At 44.7% G+C, this 24941-nt stretch overlaps 2 protein-coding genes across 2 annotated transcripts; one reads left to right on the top strand and one right to left on the bottom strand.

Annotated features, from left to right (window-relative positions):
* Positions 1–8011: 8011 nt before the first annotated feature.
* On the bottom strand, positions 8012–13081 carry NDUFA1 (NADH:ubiquinone oxidoreductase subunit A1). The gene is made up of 3 exons (XM_032757535.2): positions 12954–13081; positions 11284–11373; positions 8012–8166 (listed from the first exon to the last, which is right to left on the bottom strand). The coding sequence occupies exons 1-3, from the start codon at positions 13053–13055 to the stop codon at positions 8146–8148; spliced, it is 213 nt and encodes a 70-aa protein (XP_032613426.1). The 5' UTR covers positions 13056–13081; the 3' UTR covers positions 8012–8145.
* Positions 13082–13221: 140 nt separating this feature from the next.
* Positions 13222–14442, top strand: RNF113A (ring finger protein 113A). Its single transcript, XM_032757523.2, has one exon. The coding sequence runs from the start codon at positions 13354–13356 to the stop codon at positions 14383–14385; it is 1032 nt and encodes a 343-aa protein (XP_032613414.1). The 5' UTR covers positions 13222–13353; the 3' UTR covers positions 14386–14442.
* Positions 14443–24941: the final 10499 nt, after the last annotated feature.

The raw sequence follows: 24941 nt of genomic DNA, 5'->3' as shown, positions 1-24941 counted from the left end.
CTGTGTCCAAGTGATCTCATTGTTCAATTCTCACCTATGAGTGAGAATATTCGATGTTTGGTTTTCTGTCCTTGTGATAGTTTGCTCAGAATGATGGTTTCCAGCTTCATCCATGTCGCTACAAAGGACATGAACTCATCCTTTTTTATGGCTGCATAGTATTCCATGGTGTATATGTGCCACATTTTCTTAATCCAGTCTATCATTGATGGACATTTGGGTTGGTTCCAAGTCTCTGCTATTGTGAATAGTGCCGCAATAAACATACGTGTGCATGTGTCTTTATAGCAGCATGATTTATAATCCAATGGCTGGATTTTTGATAGTGATGTCTTGATGTTCAGATCCACGGTCATAACTAGAGTGGGCTGCTCTTGTAGGCACTGTATGAAAACTCCAGGGTTTCCCTAGAGACCAGACCAACCCCACCCCAAATACTAAGTTCTTAGAGGTAAGAGAGAAGAGCAAGCTTCTGGTAGCCAGGGTGACTTCTGGCCTCTAGAAACGAAACGTATTAGGCTTAGAGGGAAAATCTGTCTGCTGAATGAAACACTCCCCAGCAACATGGCAGGTGGTACAGAGCAGATAGGCACAGTATACCAAAGAAACTGTGTTTTTTTGTTTGGTTGGGGTTTTTTTGGTGGTGGTGTTTTGTTTTGTTTTTTGAGACAGAGTCTCACTCTTGTTGCCCAGGCTGGAGTGCAATGGCACGATCTCAGCTCACCGCAACCTCTGCCTCCCAGGTTCAAGCAATTCTCCTTCCTCAGCCTCCCGAGTAGCTGGGATTACAGGCATGCACCACCACGCCCGGCTAATTTTGTATTTTTAGTAGAGACGGGGTTTCTCCATGTTGGTCAGGCTGGTATCAAACTCCTGACCTCAGGTGATCTGCCTGCCTTGGCCTCCCAAAGTGCTGGGATTACAGGCGTGAGCTGCCACGCCCAGCCACCAAAGAAACTCTTAACCACCTGGAAAATATCTTTGTTTTCTTGGGGCAGTAATGCTCAGTGTTCCCAGTGTTTTCCCTACCTTCTTTCTGTTGCCTTTGGGATTATAGTTTTTTGGGGTCATAATTAAAATTGCATGGTTGTTTATAAATTTTATTGCCTGATCACTCTCCAGCCCAAATATAATAATTGGTCTCTCCATGTTTACTTGAACTGAGGAAGACACCTACCAAGAACCAAAACAACGGATGATACCAAATGTGTTCAAACTAATAAAGCAACAGTTACTTGAGTTTATACAAGTAATATCTGCTGGGTCATTTTCTCAGTGGTGCCCTGTAAAGAACAATTATGTGTCTAATGGTGAATCAAGATTTGTGGAAATCCTAAAAGCAATTATTTGGATTTTTGTTGCAGAAGAGTCTTTGGGGTTGGAGGAAGGAGTATTACAGACAATAGCATAAGACATGTAGGGTACAGAAATATGCCAAAAAAACTTAACAATGAAAGATTATGTAAACATAACATAGGGTTTATTCTTTATAGGAATTTCTTTCTCTCCGCATTTTATCAAAACTGCATCAAAATGTGACAATTGGCCACGTGTGGTGGCTCACGTCTGTAACCCTAGCACTTTGGGAGGCAGAGATGGGTTGATCACTTGAGGTCAGGAGTTCAAGACCAGCCTGGCCAACATGGTGAAACCCCGTCTCTACTAAAAATACAAAATTAGCCAGGCATGGTGGGGGGCGCCTGTAATCCCAGCTACTCGGAGGCTGAGGCAGGAGAACCACTTGAACCCAGGAGGCAGAGGTTGCAGTGAGCCCGAGCACTCCACCACTCATGCCATTGCACTCCAGCCTGGGTGACAGAGTGAGATTCCATCTCAAAAAAAATAAAATTCTAGAATATTCAAACCTCAAAGATAAAATATTTGGTCAGGAGGGTATGGATGAGGTGACAGAGGGAGCATTACACAAGCACACACAGACCCAAACCAGTAAGCTGAATGACAGTCTCTTTCGATATCTAAAATCCAAATCTATACACTTGGTATAGAAAAAAAAACCCTAAAATTGTACCATGTGCCTTGTTTCCCACAGAAGTACAGGAGAATAATTTCTCAGTTCACGTAAGTATCAGAGTGATATGGAATCTTGAAAACCAACTGATGTTTAACTCTCATCCTCCATCCCTTACCCTCAACCAGAAGCTTCTTGGTGAGAATGGCCAGCTTCAGTCCTATCCATTCAGCACCTTCCCTTAGAGCAGAGCAAGCAGCAAGAGCTGAGAGGGGTAACTAGGCACTCGGTTCTCACAGTGGCATGAAACTGCGTTTTTAGCTCTGCTTTCAGAAAACAGCTTCCAAACAATTAGTGTCTTCATCAAAGTTCCTACCGTCTGTTGTCCTTGCAGCGCTCTGAGATTCCCTAGCTGTGACCACTCTAACAGGGGACCAAAGACCTGGCCTGAGGGTCCTCCCAACATCACTTTGTGTAAGTGCCTGAGGGATTTGGGGGTCGGCTGGAGAGCTGTTAAAGGGGTGCTCAAAATGCAGCAATGGTCCATTCCACATGCACAAGGCTGTACACTTACAAACTACTTCACATACATGATTTTGTGAGATCTTCTCAGCTACCCAGGGACATATGCAGGGCACATACTGTCCTCACTTGAGAGATGGGAGAACTGAAGCTAAGATCAGTGATGTGACCTACCAAAGCCCACACAACCCACAGGTGGTGCAGCTTCCTGATGTGAAGTTACTCCCAACATTCTGTGTCTCCACATCTTACATCATCTATTTGGAAAAGAAACATGTTGTTCTGTGCCTTCTCAAGCTAAGGCACATTACTGAGAGTACATTGGGAGGCCGGGCACGGTGGCTTACGCCTGTAATGCCAGCACTTTGGGAGGCCAAGGCAAGTGGATCACCTGAAGTCAGGAGTTCGAGACCAGCCTGGCCAACATGGTGACACACCGTCTGTACTAAAAATACAAGCAGTGGCTTGATCTCGGCTCACTGCAACCTTCACCTCCTGGCTTCAAGTGATTCTCCTGCCTCAGCCTCCCAAGTAGCCAGGATTACAGATGCACGCCACCATGCCCGGCTAATTTTTGTAATTTTTGGTACAGATGGGGTTTCACCATGTTGGCCAGGCTGGTCTCGAACTCCTGACCTCAGGTGATCCGCCTGCCTCGGCCTCTCTAAGTGCTGGGATTACAGGTGTCAGCCACCACGCCTGGCCTAATTTTTGTATTTTTAGTAGAGATGAGGTTTCACCATGTTGGCCAGGCTAGTCTCAAACTCCTGGCCTCAAGTGATCCGCCCGCTCTGGCCTCCCAAAGTGCTGGGATTACAGGTGTGAACCACTGCGCCTGGACTCTTTAATACTTTTTTCAAAATAGATAAGGAGTTTTGCTGTATTGCCCAGGCTGGTCTTGAACTCCTGGGCTCAAGCAGTTCTCCTGTCTCAACCACCCAAAGTGCTAGGATTACAAGTGTGAACCACTGTGCCCAGGCAGAATTTTTTAAAAAAATACTTCCTACTGTGTTCCTTAATGAAGACCCTGCTACTGTTTTCAGAGTTTCTCAACCTTGGCACTATTGACACTTAAGGCTACCGGAAACTGTCACATGGGACTGTCCTGTACATCTTAGGATGTTTAGAAGCATCACTGGCTTCTACCCACTAGATGTCAGCAACACCTCCCCACCCATACCTCCTATTGCCTCAAGGAAAAATGTCTGCAGATGTTGCAACATGCCCTGGGAGGCAAACTCACCCAGCTGAGAACCACTGCTTTAAACCCACCCTGTGCAGAGCAGCCAGGCAGATGTGCGCAAGTCGCATCACTCTCCTACCTCCTACTAGACTTCCCAGTCGCCCTCAGGAGGAATTCCAACACCCAGGGGGAGACATTCACGTTCTAGGCCCTGCCAACCTCTCTGGTCCCTCTCTTCTGCCTCGCCCTCTTTGCTCTGCAGAACTGCTTGTAGAGTTTCCCACATAGCCATGCTATTTGTGTCCCCACCCTCACGCTGTTCCCTCTGCTTGGAATGTCCTCCCCTCAGTTGTTTGTCTCATAAATCCTATCCAGCCTTCCAGACAGCTTAGTGTAGACATCCTCTGGAAATGTATCCCTAAGCTCTTTCCTTTCCCCTCAACCCAAGGCTGGGTTGCCCCACCTCTGCGCTCCCACAGCACCTTCTGCAAACTTCTGTCACAGCACTTATCCTTCACATAGTTGTCTGTCACTCCCACTGACTGAGTTCCTGCAGAGCAGTTCTGTGTCACATTCATTTATTTTAGGTCATTTTATTTTTTGGTAGAGATGGGGGTTTCGCTAGGTTGGCCAGGCTGGTCTCGAACTCCTGGCCTCAAGTGATCAGCCCGCCTCAGCCTCCCAAAGTGTTGGGATTACAGGGGTGAACCACTGCACCCGGCCTGTGGTGTCATATTCAAATCTGAGGTACAGCACCTGGCATGTAGCATTTACTCAATCAGTGTTTAGTGAAGTAAACCACAAAGAACAATACACTAGGTTGGAAGTCAAAACATCAGGATTCTAGTCCCAGCTCTGCCACTGGCTAAGTGATCATTTGGTTCCCAAACAAAAGGCAGCGCCATTCTCTTCCTCTTCCTTCTGAATATGTATGGCTTCCTCTATCTTTTTTCAGTCTTTTCCTATTGACTACTTTATTTGACCCTACAAGTAACAACCTGGTAGATGTAATTTCAAACAAGAACCATTCTTCCAAACTTCCAAAGAAGTGAACAGTATGTGTCAGACACTACAATTGCATACAAGACAGAAGAACCCGTTTGTATCTGTATGTGCAAAAAGAAACCCTATTGGCCAGGTGCGGTGGCTCATACCTGTAATCCCAACATTTTGGGAGGCCGAGGCTGGTGGATCTCTTGAGCCCAGGAGTTCGAGACCAGCCTGGGCAATATGGCAAAACCCTGTCTCTACAAAAAAATGCAATTAGCCAGGCGTGGTGGTAAGCGCCTGTGGCCCCAGCTACTCAGGAGGCTGAGGTGGGAGGATCACTTGAGCCCAGGAAGCAGTTGTTGCAGTGAGCTAAGATCTTGCTACTGCACTCCAGCCTGGGTGACAGAGTGAGACTCTGTCTCAAAAAAAGGAAAAAAAGAAAAAGAAACACTATTGACCATTTTTGGTTTGGGTTTAATAAAAAAGGATTTTTTTTTTGAGCCATCGCGCCCAGCCAAAAAGGATTATTTTTAAAGTAAAAAGAAACCCATGCCAGGCTCAGTGGCTCACACCTGTAATCCCAGCACTTTGGGAGGCCAAGGCAGGTGGATCACCTGAGGTCTGGAGTTCGAGGCCAGCCTGGCCAACATGGTGAAACCCCGTATCTATTAAAAATACAAAAACTAGCTGAGTGTGGTGGCAGGCGCCTGTAATCCCAGCTACTCGGGAGGCTGAAGCAGGAGAATTGCTTGAACCCAGGAGGCGGAGGTTGCAGTGAGCCGAGATCATGCCATTGCACTCCACCCTGGGTGACAAGAGCGAAAACACCATCTCAAAAAAATAAAAATAAAGTAAAAAGAAACCCTTTGGGGTGGTGTGACAATTGACAGGTGTTGGGCAGGGGATTAGAGCAACTATTTTCACTGCATACCTCATATTGTTGGATTTTGAGCTAGGTGAATATAACATCTATTTTTTTTAAAACTTCATGATAGTAAATAAAACTGAGCAAATGGGATTGTTTCCTAAGCAGCATTTTAACAGGCCTTAAGAGCTGGTGACAGATGGATCTGACATCAGTAGCTTTACCACATCAGTTAGAGCTGCTTAAGAAAACCCTTCTAATTGCACTTGCAAAAAAAAAAAAGAAAAAGAAAAAAGAAAAGAAATCCACCGTTAAATCTTCTATCTTCAAAGTGCTTTAATCGGGCTCACCCCCTAGCAGTAGAGTACAAAAATAAAGCTCAATTTCACAGCAGATGCTACAAAAAAAGGGCAGTGAAGAATTTGGACTCTAACCGTGAACCTAACCAACTCTGTCATTTTGTAGCCCCTCACTATACAGCTGTGTAGCTTTGACAGTCGTCTAAGGAGATAAAAGTTTAGGGGATGATCCCTGCCTACAGGCAAAATGGAGAAATAACAGACGTAAAAATCAATAAAAGTAGTAATAGATCAGTCATGTTTTCAACACATCTTCTGTATCCACAACTCCCTAGGTGTACTACCTGCCCTCTTTCTTCCTTTCCAGGGATAGTTGTTTTTTTGTTTTGTTTTGTTTTGTTTTTGAGACAGTTTCACTCGTCGCCCAGGCTGGAGTGTGGTGGTGCAATCTCGGCTCACTGCAACCTCTGCCTCCTGGGTTCAAGCAATTCTCCTGCCTCAGACTCCAGAGTAGCTGGGATTATAGGCATGCGCCACCATACCCAGCTAGTTTTGTTATTTTTAGTAGGGACGGGGTTTCTCTCTGTTGATCAGTCAGGTCTTGAACTCCCGATGTCAGGTGATCCACCGGCCTCCCAAAGTGCTGGAATTAAGGTGTGAGCCACCGCCTGGCCAGGGATAGTTCTCCTAACAGTCAATTACACAAGGCCTGTGAAGCACTAAATGATAATACAGGTTCTATTAAGTTTGTAATCATGACCAGGCTTTCCTTATACAGTAAAAAGTAAAAGGTCATTGCTGATCAAGGGATGGCACAATCCAGCCACCACTGTAAGTTTAAACACCACTTCCTTCTATAAGCCCCGCCCTATAAAATGAGATCAATGGCAATCACACAGTGCAGGCATGTTCAAGGTAACCAGATCAAATGTTAAACTGGATAAGCGATGAAAAGCAACTTAGTATTCTCACCTGGAAGTGTCATCTGTGGTGTTGCTTTATACACATGGAGTTATCACCATCTCTAGTTTTATCTTTTCAGATCTTCATCTTTGGTTACCTTTAACGTTGAACATGCATCTCTATTTCAAGTGCTCAGTACACTCTCATTTTAATAAACCGAATGATTGCTGTTGCTGTATACTAAAACAAAAATTAACTTAAGCATATACTATTTGTTAGATACTATACAGAATGCATGAAGGTTGAAGGTGCAATCTGTTTTAAACATATCCCAACTGGAATTTTTTTTTTTTTTTTTTTTGGAGACGGAGTCTCACTCTGTCACTGTCACCCAAGCTGGAGTGCAGTGGCACAATCTCAGCTCACGGCAACCTCCGCCTCCCAGTTTCAAACCATTCTCCTGTCTCACACCACCACTGCGCTCGGCCTGGAATTATTTTCTTACACCCCTCTCAGCTCAAACCTAACCAACTGGAATTTTAAACATTGTAGGATCCACTCAGAAAAGGAACTAGAAAAAAAATACTTTTTCTGTATTCCCCTAGTCATCTCCGAAGAAACTATGTTTGTAAAATTTACTGTCAGCCGGGCAAAATGGCTCACACCTGTAATCCCAGCACTTTGGGATGCCAAGGTGGGTGGATCACCTGAGGTCAGGAATTCGAGATCAGCCTGGCCAACATGGTGAAACCCCGTCTCTACTAAAAATATAAAAACTGGCCAGGCGCAGTGGCTCACACCTGTAATCCCAGCACTCTGGGAGGCCGAGGCAGGTGGATCACGGGGTCAGGAGTCCAAGACCAGCCTGACCAAGATGGTGAAACCCCGTCTCTACTAAAAATACAAAAATTAGCCAGGTGCAGTGGCAGGTGCCTGTAATCCCAGCTACTCAGGAGGCTGAGGCAGGAAAATCACTTGAACTTGGAAGTCGGAGGTTGCAATGAGCCGAGATTGAGCCACTGAACTCCAGCCTGGGCAACAGAGCAAGATTCTGTCTAAAAAAGTAAATAAAGTTAAATAAAATATACTAGTGTCTATTACAATAGTAGCAACTACAATTTATGAAGTATTAGCTGCTAGGCACAGAGACAGGTGCTTGATGTACATTATGGATGTACATTATGTCTATACAAGCCTCACAGTTGCCTTCTAGTTTTAAGTGATAAAGACTACATTGGGTAGATTGCTTCATTTTGTGTAACATATTTAAAAAAAAGAAATGCATTTTTTTCATTTTATTTTTATTAAGCACTACATAACACATTGCATGCTACATAATACACTGTATAACCTTCTAGCAGGGGTAGATGGCCATAACTGAGTTATCTTTTTCATCAATCAGGAAAATGCTTCCTTAATCAATGTTCTCCAAACCCTGAAAAACAGTTTAAAAAGGAGAATGTGACAAGTCTGTTCCCATCAAAGATATGCCATGTACTTTTATTTCCAGTGTCATTAAATGGCATTGTCATTAAAAAGAGGGCTTCCACATCCCACATTTCTCTAACTCCAACAATACATTAGATTAAATTTTATAATCACTAAAGAATAACCTGTAATGATTTCTAGTTTTCATTTTCTGACAGCAGCATATTGCTTTATATGAAACAAACCTTCCCCGACTCCCAATCAGAACTAAAGTCAAGCAACTCTTTACCACCTGGATCCTTTTTTTTTTGAGATGGAGTCTCACTCCCATCATGCAGGCTGGAGTGCAGTGACGCGATCTCGCCTCACTGCAACCTGCATCTCCCAGGTTCAAGCAATTCTCCTTCCTCAGCCTCCCAAGTAGCTAGGATTGAAGGCGTGCGCCACCATGCCCAGCTGATTTTTGTATTTTTAGTAGAGAAGGGGTTTCGCCATGTTGGTCAGGCTGGTCTAGAACTCCTGACCTCAGGTGATCCACCTGCTCGGCCTCCCAAAGTGCTAGGATTACAGGTGTGAGCCACTGTGCCTGGCCTCCACCTGGATCCTTACAAAGCACCTCAGTGAGTCAGGACAAGAAGGTAAAATCTGTTTTAAAAAATAACAGCCAACATGAGGTAGATACTATTATTCTCATTCCATTTTTTTCACAAATGAGGAAACGGAGGCTCAGAGAGGTTAAAAGTCACCTGCTTAAGTCCATAAGGAATTAGCAGAGCCAGAATTCAGGGACCCCAACTCCAGAACCCTTCTCTGACAAGCACTACACTATCTATTCAAAATACCTACTGGATCTTACTAAGTTGACAACCAAATACTTCAGAAGCTATAAATTAAAAGATTACGCCGGGCACGGTGGCTCATGCCTGTAATCCCAGCACTTTGGGAGGCCGAGGTGGGTGGATCATGAGGTCAGGAGTTCAAGATCAGCCTGGCCAAGATGGTGAAACCCCGTCTCTACTAAAAGTACAAAAATTACAGCACACCTGTAATCCCAGCTACTCGTGAGACTGAGGCAAGAGAATCACTTGAACCTGGTGGGTGGAGCTTGCAGTGAGCCAAGATCATGCCACTGCACTCCAGCCTAGGCGACAGAGCAAGACTCCATCTCAAAAAAAAAAAAAAAAGACTCATCAGTGATGACACTTCTTTTAGATATTAAATAACATAGTCCAGGTATTTGGTTTACTATTACAGGAAGAACTGCCTTAAGAGAAGTTAAAACTGTATCTTCCTTGGAGCCATCTCTTAGAAATCCTAATTCTAAATCACATGCCAGATGATTCTGATGGTTATTCTTGGACCATACTTTGAGAAACATGGCTCCAGATAAGTAGATATCTATTATCATGTTCATTGGATTAGATTCTCAACTACCTCTCCACTGAGAGGTGTATCACCCAGGTTGAGTCCTTATAATATTACTTAATCACTCTGACCCTTGTCTATAAAATGGAAATACTATTTACTTAGGTTTGTTGCGAGGAATAAATGAGGAAGGAGAAAATATTAAAAAGTAAACATTTTTAAAAGAATTATGAGAATAAACGACTCCTACAAAATATAAAAACATACTATTAGGGCCAGGAGTAGGAGCTCATGCCTGTAATCCTAACACTTTGGGAGGCTGAGGTGGGCGGATCACTTGAGGTCAGGAGTTAGGAAACCAGCCTGGCCAACATGGTGAAACTCCATCTCTACCAAAAAGTACAAAAAAAAATTTAGCTGGGCATGGTGGCGGGTGCCTGTAATCCTAGCTACTCAGGAGGCTGAGGCACAAGAATCACTTGAACCCGGGAGGTGGGGGTTGCAGTGAGCCAAGATTGCACCACTGCACTCCAGACTGGGTGACAGAGTGAGACCTTGTCTCAAAAAAAAAAAAAAAAAAAAAAAAAAAAAAACGCAGAAAAACAAAAAATATACTATTAGGTTGAGCCTTATGAAATGCTACTGCTTGGTCGTTTTTGACCTACAAAAATGGCAATGTCATAATTGAATCAAATATAAAATTATAGTAATTCTTTAAATGAAGTATTGTTGCAGGAATAGGCAGACCTAGAGTATAGAAAAGCACATCCGTGAAACAGGCCCATGTGTACATGGAAATTTAGTTTACCAGAGTGGTATTACAAATAAAAATGAACTAGGTGCTTCGTGGTTTTTTTTTTTTTTTTTGAGACGAGACAGGCTGTCATTCTCTCGCCCAGGCTGGAGTGCAGTGGTACGATCCTAGCTCACTGCAGCCTCGAACCCCTGCTCAAGCTATCCTCCTGCCTCAGCCTTCTGAGTAGCTAAGACTACTAAACTGTTCTATAAATGGGTAATTGCGATAACTAGCTACCTCTTGGAAAAAAGTAAAGTTAATCCTCCCTTCACATTATACTCCAAAATGACTTGTAGATGTAACCAAATCACTGATTTTTTAAAGAAACAATATTAGGAGAAATTATTTTTTAAATGTATTTTTATGAGCCAGGTATAGTGGCACACCTGTACTCCCAGCTCCTCTGAAGGCTGAGGCAAGAAGATCACTTGAGCCTATGAGTTTGAGGCCAGCCTGGGCAACACAGCAAGACTGTCTCTATTTTATTTTTTGAACGTATTTTTATAGTCTTAGATATAAAAGGCCTTTGTATGGGAAACATAAAAACCCAGAATCCAGAACAACAAAACATGATACATTGAATATCAAAATTTAGAACTACCTGATGAAAAACATCATAAAGTGAAAAAGACAAACAGCAGACTGGGAAAAATGTTTGTCATATATAAAATAGACAAAAAATTAAAGTCTAGGATATATAAAGAACTATAGCTCAAAAAGAAAAAGACAGACAATAGAACAGGCAAAGGATATAGGCAACAATCCACAGAATAAGAAATACATGACAGTAAGAAAAACTAAAAAAAAAAAGAAATATAAAAGATTAAATATGTAAAAAGATGCCAACCTCACTAGTAAATAAGAAAATGCTAGTTATATATTAGCACTGTATGACCCTTGGCAAGGCATTACCAGAACCCACCTCAACCCTGGCAAAAGGCTGGCATCAGAGTGGCATCTTACCTTTGACACATAGCAACGATTAACTCCAGAGATGCGCCTATCTCTTTCCATCAGATTCCAGTGATACCCAAAATGAGCAACCCTTTTTTCCTTCAAATAAGAGACAATTATTGTTGCAGTTTATAAAACTGAGTGACCCAATTGATGGATATTACAATTTTTAAAAGGGACATTCCAGAGAAATGGAATCATCATTTAAATAAAAATGCAAATTAGTAGTACAAGAACAGAATCTCCTAAATAAAATCAGACCACTAAACTTTAGGATTAAGTTGGTAACTGTGACTTCTTACACTATTTTAACCAACATGAATTTTTCCTTTATTTTTTAAAAGAAATATCTAGTTGTTGCCTTTTGGGACACTAAGAAGCAACAGCTGGGCCGGGCGCGGTGGCTCTGGCTCACGCTTGTAATCCCAGCACTTTGGGAGGCCGAGGCGGGCGAATCACGAGGTCAGGAGATCGAGACGACGGTGAAACCCCGTCGCTACTAAAAATACAAAAAATTAGCCGGACGTGGTGGCGGGCGCCTGTAGTCCCAGCTACTCAGAGAGGCTGAGGCAGGAGAATGGCGTGAACCCGGGAGGCTGAGCTGACAGTAAGCCGAGATTGCGCCACTGCACTCCAGCCTGGGCGACAGAGCGAGACTCCGTCTCAAAAACAAAAACAAAAACAAACAAACAAAAAAAGAAACAACAGCTGTAGATCACACGTGAACAATAACAAAATCAAAAAGTAAATAAATTTATACTCTGTACTCTAGAGATGATGTGAAGGGCTAGGAAGAGGGGAAAATGAATCCTGACGTAAAAAACAAGATCTTGCAGTAAATTCCTAAAGGCTTGCAAGATAAAGTGGGGAATAAAAAAATCAAGGGTGGCCGGTCGCGGCGGCTCACGCCTGTAATCCCAGCACTTTGGGAGGTCAAGGCGGGTGGATCACCCGAGATCAGAAGTTCGAGACCTGCCTCGCCAACATGATGAAACCCCGTCTCTACCAAAAAAAAAAAAAAAATCCGGGCGTGGTCTCGGAAGGCTGAAGCAGGAAAATCTTTTTTTTTTTTTTTGAGACGGAGTTTCGCTGTTGTTGCCCAGGCTGGAGTGCAGTGGCGCGATCTCGGCTCATCGCAACCTCCGCCTCCTGGGTTCAAGCGATTCTCCTGCCTCAGCCTCCCGAGTAGCTAGGATTACAGGCATGCGCCACCACGCCCAGCTAATTTTGTATTTTTAGTAGAGACGGGGTTTCTCCATGTTGGTCAGGCTGGTATCGAACTCCCGACCTCAGGTGATCCGCTCGCCTCGGTCTCCCAAAGTGCTGGGATTACAGGCGTGAGCCACCGCGCCCAATCAGGAGAATCTCTTGAACCCAGAAGGCGGAAGTTGCAGTGAGCGATTCTCAGGTTTGAGCCACCTCTTCTAATCTACCTTTCCGGCCCCCGCGTCGCTACTCTGCCCTGAGGCCCACTCTGATACACCCAGAAACGCTGTTTTTCACTAGAGCAGGATGTGGTTTCGACCGGACTTCGTTTCGCAAGCCTCGGCTTCTAGGCAACCGGAAGAAAGTAGAGGGCCGACCTCGGAGAGAGGGTTCGCAGGCTGACGGCCTCCCTGCCCACCACCCTTTTCGGAAATCAGCCCGTGGAGTCGGCCCCCGGGCCGAAGCCGCCTTACCTTGCTCCCGTTAGTGAACCTGTGGATGTACGCAGTAGCCAGTCCTGGAATCAACAAGCACACGCCCATGACGGAGAGTCCGGGGAGAATCTCGAACCACATCTCTGCGCCGTTACCTAGGCCAAAACCCTACTTCTGGGTCCTTGAAAGGTGACCTGGCTTCGCCTCTCTTCCCAGCAAGCCCCGCGGCCGCCCGCGAGCGGGGCGGTGCCACGTACGGCTCCGGAAGAAGCGACGGAATCTGCTAGGGCACAAGAGAGGCGAGCGCTCGCGCTCTCGCAGTCCTCTTCCGTCAGTGTCTTTTGCTTCGACTCCCGGCGGAGCGCACAACGTGGAGTGACGTGCAGGGGCCGAGTGCAACCCAGGCAGCCACGGCCGTTTCGGAGCTCGGGACTCTAAAATGGCAGAGCAGCTTTCTCCAGGAAAGGCGGCGGATCAGGTGTGCACCTTCCTTTTCAAAAAGCCTGGGCGGAAAGGGGCTGCTGGACGCAGAAAGCGCCCGGCCAGCGCCCCAGAGCCCGGAGAAAGCGGCAGCAGTAGCGACGAAGGCTGCACTGTGGTTCGACCGGAAAAGAAGCGGGTGACCCACAATCCAATGATACAGAAGACCCGTGACAGTGGTAAACAGAAGGCGGCTTACGGCGACTTGAGCAGCGAGGAGGAAGAGGAAAATGAGCCCGAGAGTCTCGGCGTGGTTTATAAATCCACCCGCTCGGCGAAACCCGTGGGACCAGAGGATATGGGAGCGACAGCTGTCTATGAGCTGGACACAGAGAAAGAGCGCGATGCACAAGCCATCTTTGAGCGCAGCCAGAAGATCCAGGAGGAGCTGAGGGGCAAGGAGGATGACAAGATCTATCGGGGAATCAACAATTACCAGAAATACATGAAGCCCAAGGATACGTCTATGGGCAATGCCTCTTCCGGGATGGTGAGGAAGGGCCCCATCCGAGCACCCGAGCATCTACGTGCCACTGTGCGCTGGGATTACCAGCCCGACATCTGTAAGGACTACAAAGAGACTGGCTTCTGCGGCTTCGGAGACAGCTGCAAATTCCTCCATGACCGTTCAGATTACAAGCATGGGTGGCAGATCGAACGTGAGCTTGATGAGGGTCGCTATGGTGTCTATGAGGATGAAAACTATGAAGTGGGAAGCGATGATGAGGAAATACCATTCAAGTGTTTCATCTGTCGCCAGAGCTTCCAAAACCCAGTTGTCACCAAGTGCAGGCATTATTTCTGCGAGAGCTGTGCACTGCAGCATTTCCGCACCACCCCGCGCTGCTATGTCTGTGACCAGCAGACCAATGGCGTCTTCAATCCAGCGAAAGAATTGATTGCTAAACTAGAGAAGCATCGAGCTACAGGAGAGGGTGGTGCTTCCGACTTGCCAGAAGACCCCGATGAGGATGCAATTCCCATTACTTAGGTTTCCCATAATTCTTAAATTTAAAAAATAAATATTTTGTTCTTTTGGAAGTCTTAACTCGTGTCCTTCCTTTGTAGAGAAAGTGACAGAGAAGGCGGGTGGTGAAGTAGGGTCCTGGATTAAAAGCTTCAAGGTAGGTATAATCAGGATTTTTAGCCCTAGGATAACCATTTTGCCTGTGTTTCTTTTCAGAACACTTTGGCATAAATTATAGGGGTGGGAGTAGTTTGAGAAAAGAGCTATAATTTGCTCGAAGTAACCAAAGCTATGATGAAAGCAAGACCTCTGAGCCTGTTTATTATATCACATTTCTGTATCACTTAATAGTTTACAAAGTGCTTTCATGCATTGTTTCTTTGGGAGCCTGTACTACAAAATATACCCGAGCCAAGGTGTGGGAGAGAGGGGTTGTGTTTGGGGAATTGGTAGCTAGAACCACAGGCTTCACATATGAGAAATGTTCCTTGCTGTCTTGGTTATTTATTTATTTATTTATTTTTGAGACGGAGTCTCGCTCTGTTGCCCAGGCTAGAGTGCAGTGGCGCGATCTCAGCTCACTGCAACCTCCGCCTCCCCGGTTCAAGCGATTCCCCTGCCTCAGCCTCCAGCGTAGCTGAGACTACAGGCGCATGCCACCACACCCGGCTAATTTTTTTTTTTTTTTGTATTTTTAGTAGAGATGGGGTTTCACCATATTAGCCAGGATGGTCTCGATCACCTGGCCTCGTGATCCGCCCGCTTTGGCCTCCCAAAGTGCTGGGATTACAGGTGTGAGCCACCGAGCCCGGCTCCCTTGCTGTCTTGGAAGCAGCTATAGTTAACCCCCACGTCCATGGATGATAAAAGTATCTGTGCTCAGCTATCCAGTGTGACAGACACTAGCCTCAGGTCGCTACTGAGCACTTGAAATGTGTCTGACCACTGTATTGGACACTGCTATTGTAGACAGAACTTGTGAACCTGCAGAGGGCAAAAACATAATATTTTATCATTCATTACCTGAAACTATCTGTGTTCCAGTCTCTGTAATAGCGCTGATCACACCTTATTAAAATTAGTCGATGCACCTGTCTCTCCAACTGATTTATGAACTCAGTGACTAGCCTAGTGCTTGGCATATAATAAGCACTTAATAAATAAGCCTAGAGAGGTTTAAAAAGGGAGATTGGGGCCAAAGCCTTGAATCCAAGCTGAGGAGCGTTGACTGTATTCTGTAGGCAGCGGGGGAAATAGCAGAGGTTTGGGAAGAGAACACAATCAGACTTGGGTTTTTTTGTTTGTTTGTTTGTTTGTTTTAGTGTTACTGTGGTTGCGGCTATAGGATGGCTCACAAGGGAGATATAACACAAGAGGCCGGGAGGCTAGTTAGGCCAAATGATTAGTAAATTTTATTGATATGGCTAGAATTTGGGCTAATCCCACGAAACAGATGCAAGAATAAATTCTGGGTTAGTGGTTTTTATTCACATTCATTAATCCGTTTAAAGATATTCTTTTTTTTTTTTTTTTGAGACAGAGTCTTGCTCTGTCGTCCAGGCTGGAGTGCAGTGGCACGATCTTGGCTCATTGCAACCTCCGCCTCCCAGGTTCAAGCAATTCTCCGCCTCAGCCTCCCGAGTAGCTGGGACTACAGACGTGCACCACCACACCCAGCTAATTTTTTTATTTTTAGTAGAGACAGGGTTTCACCATATTGGTCAGGCTGATTTTGAACTTCTGACCTCGTGATCCGCCCGCCTCGGCTTCCCAAAGTGCTGGGATTACATGCATGAGCCACCGCGCCCGGCCTAAAGATATTCTTTGAGTAGCTACTCTCTATCAGGTGCTGTGCTTGGCATGGGGGATATTAGCAGTGAACAAGATGGACACAGCCCCTGCCCTCATGGAGCTGGACATTAAATAATGACTGTTTGTTTGTTTTTGAGACAGAGTCTCGCTGTGCCACCCAGGCTGGAGTGCAGTGGCATAATCTCAGCTCACTGTAACCTCCGCCTCCCAGGTTCAAGCAATTCTCCTGCCTCAGCCTCCCGAGCTGGTCTTGAACTCCTGACCTCATGTGATCCGCCCACCTGGGCTTCCTAAAGTGCTGGGATTACAGGTGTGAGCCACCGTGCCCTGCCTGTTTTGTTTCTTTTAATTTCAAATAGGATCTCCTATGTTGCCCAAGCCCGTCTCAAACTCCTGGCTTCAAGCAATCCTCCCACCTCAGCTTCCCAACATGCAGGGATTATAGGCGTGAGCCACCATACCCGGCCTAGGAAAGCATTTTGAAAAGTGTCATGTCCTACACAAAGCTTCAGAGGAAAAGGAAATAAATGAAAAGTGTCACGGAGGCAAGACGCAGTGGCTCACGCCTGTAATCCCAGCACATTTAGAGGCTGAGATGGGAGGATCACTTGAGGCCAGGAGTTGGAAACCAGCCTGGGCAACATAGGGAGACCTCCATCTCTACAAAAAACAAGCAAAAATTTTAGCCAGGTGTGGTGAAGTGCACCTGTAGTCCCAGCTACTCAGGAGGCTGAGGTGGGAGGATCCCTTGAGCCCAGAAGATCAAGGCTGCAGTGAGCCATGATTGCACTACTACACTCCAACCCGGGTAACAGGAGTGAGACCCTGTCTCAAAAAAAAAAAAAAAAAGAAAAAAGAAATATGGCAATGAGTAGCAAAAGAACCAGAAAAAATGTTCATTTTTTTTACTATTTCTGATAATTTATACTAAAAAAGTTATTCAGGGTTAGGCACAGTGGCTCATGCCTGTAATCCCAGGACTTCATGAGGCCAAGATTAGAGGATCACTTGAGCTCAGGAGTTTGAGAACAGCATGGGCAACATAGCGAGACCCCCATCTCTAAAAAATAAAAATAAAAAAAGTTATTCAAAAGTAGAATAAAGCGTTATGGAAAAAGATATACTTTGAGTTGTTGTCTATTATATAAGCTGAGAGAAAATGTCCAGGAGAAAACACAGATGATAAAAGGTGAAAGAATGCTGCTGATGACTAAATTCTAGGAGGTAGAACAGAGAAGTGACAGAATTAAGAGCATAAATCAGTCTTAAAGAGTTGAGAGGGCAAGAGAAAGATGACGTTTGTGCGCTACTCTCCACATGACGTTTTTGAATACTTGTCTGTAAATCCTTTTTTTCTTTCTTTTTTTTTTGGTTTTAAGACAAGGTCTCACTGTCGCCCAGGCTGGAGTGCAGTGGTGCGATCTCGGCTCACTGCAACCTCTGCCTCCCAGGTTCAAGCGATCCTCCTGCCTCAGCCTCCCAAGTAGCTGGAATTACAGGCATGCACCACCACGTCCAGCTAATTTTTTGTATTTTTAGTAGAGATGGGGTTTCACTATGTTGGCCAGGCTGGTCTGGAACTCCTGGTCTCAAGTGATCCGCCTGCATTGGCCTCCCAAAGTGCTGGGATTACAGACGTGAGCCACCGCACCCAGCCTTGTCTGTGAATTTTGAAAAAGTATACAAAGTACTTGCAAATGAGCATTATTCTGGAGTCCGTAGCATTCAGCAGATTCTTAAAAGGGACCATAACTCCATGAAAGCACCTAAATCAATAGTGTACTCAAAGTACTTTTAATGTTTACAAGCTTATGATTACATTTTCTACAGGTCAGGAATATTTTCATCACCTTTAATTAAATGGTACAACTTCATTTCATAGGTGGGAACTGAATAGTTATTCTTACAATTTAAAAGAAACTAAATACGTAGAGGGAAGCAAGTGCTCCAGCAGAGATGAGGTTGCAGTGTCCCCTAAAGGAGCTTACCTAGTTTGAGAGGTCAGGGCACCTATGTCTCCCCTAGGAAATGAGCCTCAAACTGAGACCCGAGAGGTGAGTTGGAGAAAGAGTATCTCAGGTAGAGGGACAAGTATATATACTAAGGCCCTGATGTGAGAGACTGCCTCCAGCTAAAAACTCAAGTCAGTCTAAGGTGGCTGGGGAAAAGAGACAAGGTAGTCAGGGCCAAAGAGCAGACACCTTGCAAGTCATGTGAAGGACTTTGGACTTTATCTGAAGGGCAAAAATGTGCCATCAAAGCATTTTAAGGGCCAGGCACAGTGGCTCACGCCTGTAATCCCAGCACTTTGGGAGGCCGAGGTGGGCGGATCACTTGAGGTCAGGAGTTCGAGACCTGCCTGGCCAACATGGTGAAACCCCCGTATCTAGTAAAAATACAAAAAATTAGCTGGGTGTGGTGGCGGGCACCTTTAATCCCAGCTACTCGGGAGGCTGAGGCAGGAGAATCCCTTGAACCTGGAAGGCGGAGGTTGCAGTGAGCCAAGATTGCGCCACTGCACTCCAGCCTGGGAGACAGAGCAAAACTCTGTCTCAAAAAAAAAAAAAAAAAAAAGTGGGGGGAGCTGGGCACGGTGGCTCACACCTGTAATCCCAGCACTTTGAGAGGCCAAGGTGGACGGATCACAAGGTCAGGAATTCGAGACCAGCCTGACCAACATGGTGAAACCCCGTCTCTACTAAAGATACAAAAATTAGGCAGGCGTGGTGGCACGCACTTGTAATTCCAGCTACTCAGGAGGCTGAGGCAGGAGAATTGCTTGAACCCGGGGTAGGGGGTGCGCAGAGGTTGCAGTGAGCCAAGATTGCACCACTACACTCCAGCCTGGGTGACAGAGCGAGGAAAATGGCCGGGGGTGGTCAGCCTGTAATCCAGATTTGGAGGCCGAGGTGGGGGATCAGGTCAGAGTCGAGACCATCCTGGTCTACTAAAAATACAAAAAATTAGCCGGGCGTGGTGGCGGGCGGCTGTAGTCCCAGCTACTCGGGAGGCTGAGGCAGGAGAATGGCGTGAACCCGGGAGGCGGAGCTTGCAGTGAGCCGAGATTGCGCCACTGCACAGCCTGGGCGACAGAGCGAGACTCCGTCTCAAAAAAAAAAAAAAAAGAAAATGAAATGATCAGATCTGAGTTTCAAAAAGATAATTCTGAAGAGTGGGGAATGGATTGAAGGAAGCCAGACATGAAACAGGGAGATCAGTTATGGGGGTAGTGCACTGGTCCAAATCAGATGATGGTAGACTGGACTAGACTGGTGGCTGTGAACATTCATTTAATAAATTTGTAATGATCACCCACTACATGACAGGCATTAAGCACTGGAGATACAGTCATGACAAAAGCACACAAGTCCCAGCTTTCATAGAACTTACATGAAGTGAGCACAGTGGCTCACACTTGTAATCCCAGCACTTTAGGAGGCTGAGGCAGGAGGATCACCTGAGGCCAGGAGTTGGAGACCAGCCTGGAAAACAAAGTGAGACCCCATCTCTACAAAAAATAAAAAATAAAAAACTTAGCAAGGGATGGTGGCATGTGCCTGTAGTCCCAGCTAATCAGGAGGCTTAGGCAGGAAGATCCCTTCAGCCTGAGAGTTTGAGGTTGCAGTGAGATGTGATCATGCCACTTCACTCCAGCCTGGGTGACAGAGAACCCATCTCAAAAAAAAAAAAAAAAAAAAGAACGTACATGAGAGACAGTGACAGATATATATATATATATCAGATTGTGATGAGTGCTATGAAAAACAATAAAGCAAGGTAAAGGGCTAAGAGTGCAGGGGTGTAGGGGAATGCTATTTTATATATGGTAGTCAGGGAGGGGCCTCTTCTGGTAAGGTGACATTTGGGCAGAGACCTACATGAAACAGATATCGGGGAGAAGAGCATTCCAGACAGAGAACACCTAGTACAAAGGCCTGAGGCAGGAAAATGCATAAAACACAACTTTGTAATAGAACCAATAATTATAGAAGAACCCCTGCATAACCACCACCCGGGTCAAGAACTACAAGACTGAAAACACTGAAGAAGCCCCTCAAGGATCCCCTCCAGATCACACCCTCAGGATCACACCCTCAGGATCTCAGGATCACAATGACACCTGGTTTTTTTTTTTTTTTTTTTTTTGAGTTCTCTTATTTCCTAGGCAGAGTGCAGTGGGCATGTCTGTCCCGGGTTAATATTGGGATTACAGATGTGAGCTACCATGCCTGGCTGTTGAACCTTTCTGTAAACACTTTTTTATTTGCTGAGGTGAAATTTACATAACATAAAATTAACCAGTTTAAAGCAAACAATTTAGTGGTATTTAATACATTTGCAATGTTGTGCAACTACTATCTCTATATAGTTCTAAAACATTGTTTTCATCACCCCAGAAGAAAACCCCACACCCATTAAGCAAATGCTCCTCATTTCCTCCTCCCCTCCACCAACCCCCCCAATCCCTGGCAACCACCAATCTGCATTCTCTGTGGATTTAATTATGTTATACATTTCTTTTCTTTTCTTTTTTCTGAGACGGAGTCTTGCTCTGTCACCCAGGCTGGAGTGCGGTGGAGTGATCTCGGCTCACTGCAGCCTCCACCTCCCAGGTTCAAGCAATTCTCCTGCCTCAGCCTCCCAAGTATCTGGGATTACAGGTGCGCGCCACCACGCCCTGCTAATTTTTGTATTTTTAGTGGAGACGGGGTTTCACCATGTTGGCCAGGCTAGTCTCAAACTCCTGACCTCATGATCTGCCCGTCTCGGCCTCTCAAAGTGCTGGGATTACAGGCGTAAGCCACCGCGCCCAGCCTATGTTAGATATTTCATATAAATGGAATTGCAATATGTAATCTTTCATGTCTGGCTTCTTTCATTTAGTTTTCAAGGTTCATCCACATTGTAGTATGTATCAGTACTTCCTTTCTATGGCTAAACAGTATTCCATTGTATGCATAGAACACAATTTGCTTATTATCCAATCATCTGTTGATGGATATTTGTTCATTTACCTTTTAGCTCTGACTATGGGTGTACATGTATTTGTTTGAGTGTCTGTTTTCAATTCCTTTGGGTATATACTTAGGAGTGTAGTTGCTGGGTCATATGGTAAGTCTATGTTTAACTTTTTATATATGCTTATATATATAGAGAGAGAGACAGGGTCTCACTCTGTCACTCAGGCTAGAGTGCAGTGGCCAGATCATAGTTCACTGAAGCCTCACACTGTTGGGCTCAAATGATCCTCCTACCTCAGCCTCCCGAGGAGCTAGAACTACAGGTGCACAACGCCATGCCTGGCTAATTTTTTTTTCTTTTTTTTTGTTGAGATGGAGTCTGGCTCTGTCACCCAGGCTGGAGTACAGTGGTACGATCTTGGCTCACTGCAACCTCCGCCTCCCAGATTCAAGCGATTCTCCTGCCTCAGCCTCCCAAGTAGCAGGGATTACAGGCACCTGCCACCATGCCCGGCTAATTTTTGTATTTTTAGTAGAGACGGGGTTTCACCTTCTTGGCTAGTCTGGTCTCGAACTCCTGGCCTCATGTGATCCGCCCACCTCAGCCTCCCAAAGTGCTGGGATTACAGGCATGAGCCACCGCGCCCAGCTAAATCTTTTACTTCTTTTGACAATGTTTTATAGCATTTAGAGAATAAGTATTGCACTTCCTTTGTTAAATTTATTCTTAATATTTTGTTCTTGATGCTATTGCAAATAGAATAATTTTCTTAATTTCATTTTTAGATTATTCATCAACAGTATATAGAAATAAAATTGATTTTTTTCCAATATTGATCTTATATACTGGAACCATGCTGAACTCATTTATTGGTCCTAGCAGGTTGTTTTTTAGTGGATTCCTTAGGATTTTCTATATACATGACCACGATATTCTATGTACATGAACCATGACTATGTCATCTGCCAATAAAGTTTTAGTTCTTCCTTTCCAATCTGAATACATTTTATTTCATTGTCTTGCCCAATTGCCATCGATGGAGCTTCCAGGACAATGTTGAATAGAGGTGGTGAGATTAGACATTCTTCTCTTGTTCCTGGTCTTAGGAGGAAAACATCCAGTCTATCACCACTAAGTATGTTATTAGCTGCGAGTTTTTTGTAGATGCTCTTTTCTGAGTTGAGAAAAGTTCCCCTGTATTCCTAGTTTGTTGAGTGTTGTTATCACGAAAAGGAGTTGGATTTGGGGCAAATGTTTTTTCTGCATCTATTGAGATGATTATGTGGTTTTTGCTTTTTATTCTACTGATATGGTCTCTAACAGTAATTGATTTTTGGATGTTTTAAAGATAGGAAAACAAAACAAAGTGTTTTTCCTACTCTCACACTCAAGGAAACACAGAACACTTCACCTGTGGTCACCAAAATGTGTGGGGAAATACACACATACACCAACCAAGCAAGTCTCCAGCCGACATCAGCTGGATCTCCTCTAAATCAATTCAATTCCAACACTGCCTACCTGGAGATAGCATCAGATCCCATAGATCCTATACATAGATTTGGGGCTCAGTCCTATGAGACTGCCCCCCACCTCAAATGTCAATAGTAAGTAGTAGGTTGTCATCTATACTTCTGACCCACCAGCTATAAATCAGGGGTTTCTACTACCCTCTCCTCAGGTTCCATTAATTTGCTAGAGTAGCTCACAGAATTCAGGGAAACACTTTACTTAAATTTACTCATTTATTATAAAGGATATTACGAAGCATATAGACAAATAGTCAGATAGAAGAGCTGTGTAGGGCAAGGCATGTGAGAAGGGGCCCAGAGCTTCCATGCTCTCTCTCTCAGAGAACCACCCTCAAGGTAACTCATGTCCAGCTAGCCAGAAGCTCTCAGAACTCAGTCCTTTTGGACTTTTATGGAGGCTTCATTACATAGGCATGATTGATTACATCACTGGCCATTGGTGATCAACTCAACCTTCAGCCCTTCGCTCCTCCCCAGAGGTCTAGGTTTGTGGGGTGATGTGGGGTTGAAAGTTCCAACCCTCTAATTACATGATTGTTCCCCTGGCAACCAGCCCCCATCCTGAGGCTATCCAGGATCCCACCAAGAGTCACATCATTAAAACAAAAGATGCTACTATGACCCAGGAAATTCTGAGGGATTTAAGAGCTCTATATATCAGAGCTTTCTTTAATCTAATTCGTTTCTTTTGTTTTAATTTTTTTTTTTTTTTTTTTAGACGGAGTCTTGCTCTGTTGCCCAGGCTGGAGTGCAGTGGCGCGATCTCAGCTCACTGCAACCCCCACCTCCCGGGTTCAAGTGATTCTCCTGCCTCAACCTCCCGAGTACCTGGGACTACAGGCGTGCGCCACCATGCCCAGCTAATTTTTTGTGTATTTTTAGTAGATACGGGGCTTCACCATGTTAGCCAGGATGGTCTCAATCTCCTGACCTTGTGATCCACCCACCTCGGCCTCCCAAAGTGCTGGGATTACAGGTGTGAGCCACTGTGCCCAGCCTTTTTTTTTGAGATGGAGTCTCAATCTGTTGCCCAGGCTGGAGTGCAATGGCATGGTCTTGGTTCACTGCAAACTCCGCCTCCTAGGTTTAAGCAATTCTCCTGCCTCAGCCTCCCAAGTAGCTGGGATTACAGGTGCGTGCCATCACACCTGGCTAATTTTTGTATTTTTAGTAGAGATGGTGTTTCACTCTGTTGGGCAGGCTGGTCCTGAACTCCTAACCTGGTGATCCACCCGCCTCAGCCTCCCAAAGTGCTGGGATTACAGGCGTGAGCCACCACGCCCAGCTTCCTTACTTTCATATCCATATAATGTGTTACTGCATTTAACATTTGACATAAATAATCTCTTCATATTTTTGTAATGTAACAAACATTTTATTAATTTTATTAACATTAGTTTTACATCTGAGAATTTACCAGTATTTTTAAGATAACTCTATAATTTTTTCTAGTTTTTTTTTTAATAGCCCCTACACAAACTCACAGGATTTAGGGTTTTCGTTTTGTTTTGTTTTGTTTTTTTAACTACCAGCCTTGGAGATGTAATTTAGATCTATGAATCAGCTGTATTACTTTCTAGCCATGTAATTCTGGGTTTGAGTGACCACATGTCTTAATTTCACTCATTGCAAAATAGGGAAAACAACAGTACCCAATTCATAGGGCTGGTGTGAGGACTAACCAAGTTAACACACACAAAGTGCCCAGCACAGGGCAAAAATAAGCTTTGATCATGATTGTTTTGTTGTTTTGAAAGTCCATAAGTCTCCTTTTGTCCAAATTTCATCTCACTCTCAGTACATAGGATCTTTCTAAGTCTACATTACAGAAATAGAATTAACTGATAATTTTCTACGCTTATACCTGTAAAATTATTCCCCTGAGAAAATTACACAACTTCAGGATTTTTAAAGCTTACTGGATTTACTTACAAGTTTACATGTGTGCGGTTGGGTGCGGTGGCTCATGCCTGTAATCCCAGCACTTTGGGAGGCCGAAGCGGGAGAATCACTTGAGCTTAGGAGTTTGAGAACAGCCTGGCCAACATGGTGAAATCCCGTCTCTACTAAAAATACAAAAATTAGCCCCATGCCTGGCGCCTGAAATCCCAGCTACTTGGGAGGCTGAGGCAGGAGAATAGCTTGAACCTGGGAGGTGGAAGCTGCAGTGAGCTGAGATCATGCCACTGCACTCCAGCCTGGGCAACAGAGTGAGACTCCATCTCAAAAATAAATAAATAAATAAATAAATAAATAAATAAATAAATAAATAAA

The sequence above is a fragment of the Hylobates moloch genome, unplaced genomic scaffold (assembly GCF_009828535.3).
Source record: "Hylobates moloch isolate HMO894 unplaced genomic scaffold, HMol_V3 SCAFFOLD_7, whole genome shotgun sequence".
Taxonomy (NCBI): Eukaryota; Metazoa; Chordata; class Mammalia; order Primates; family Hylobatidae; genus Hylobates; species Hylobates moloch.
The sequence above is the reverse complement of the archived record's forward strand: the minus strand, read 5'-3'. Positions and strand labels throughout refer to the sequence as shown.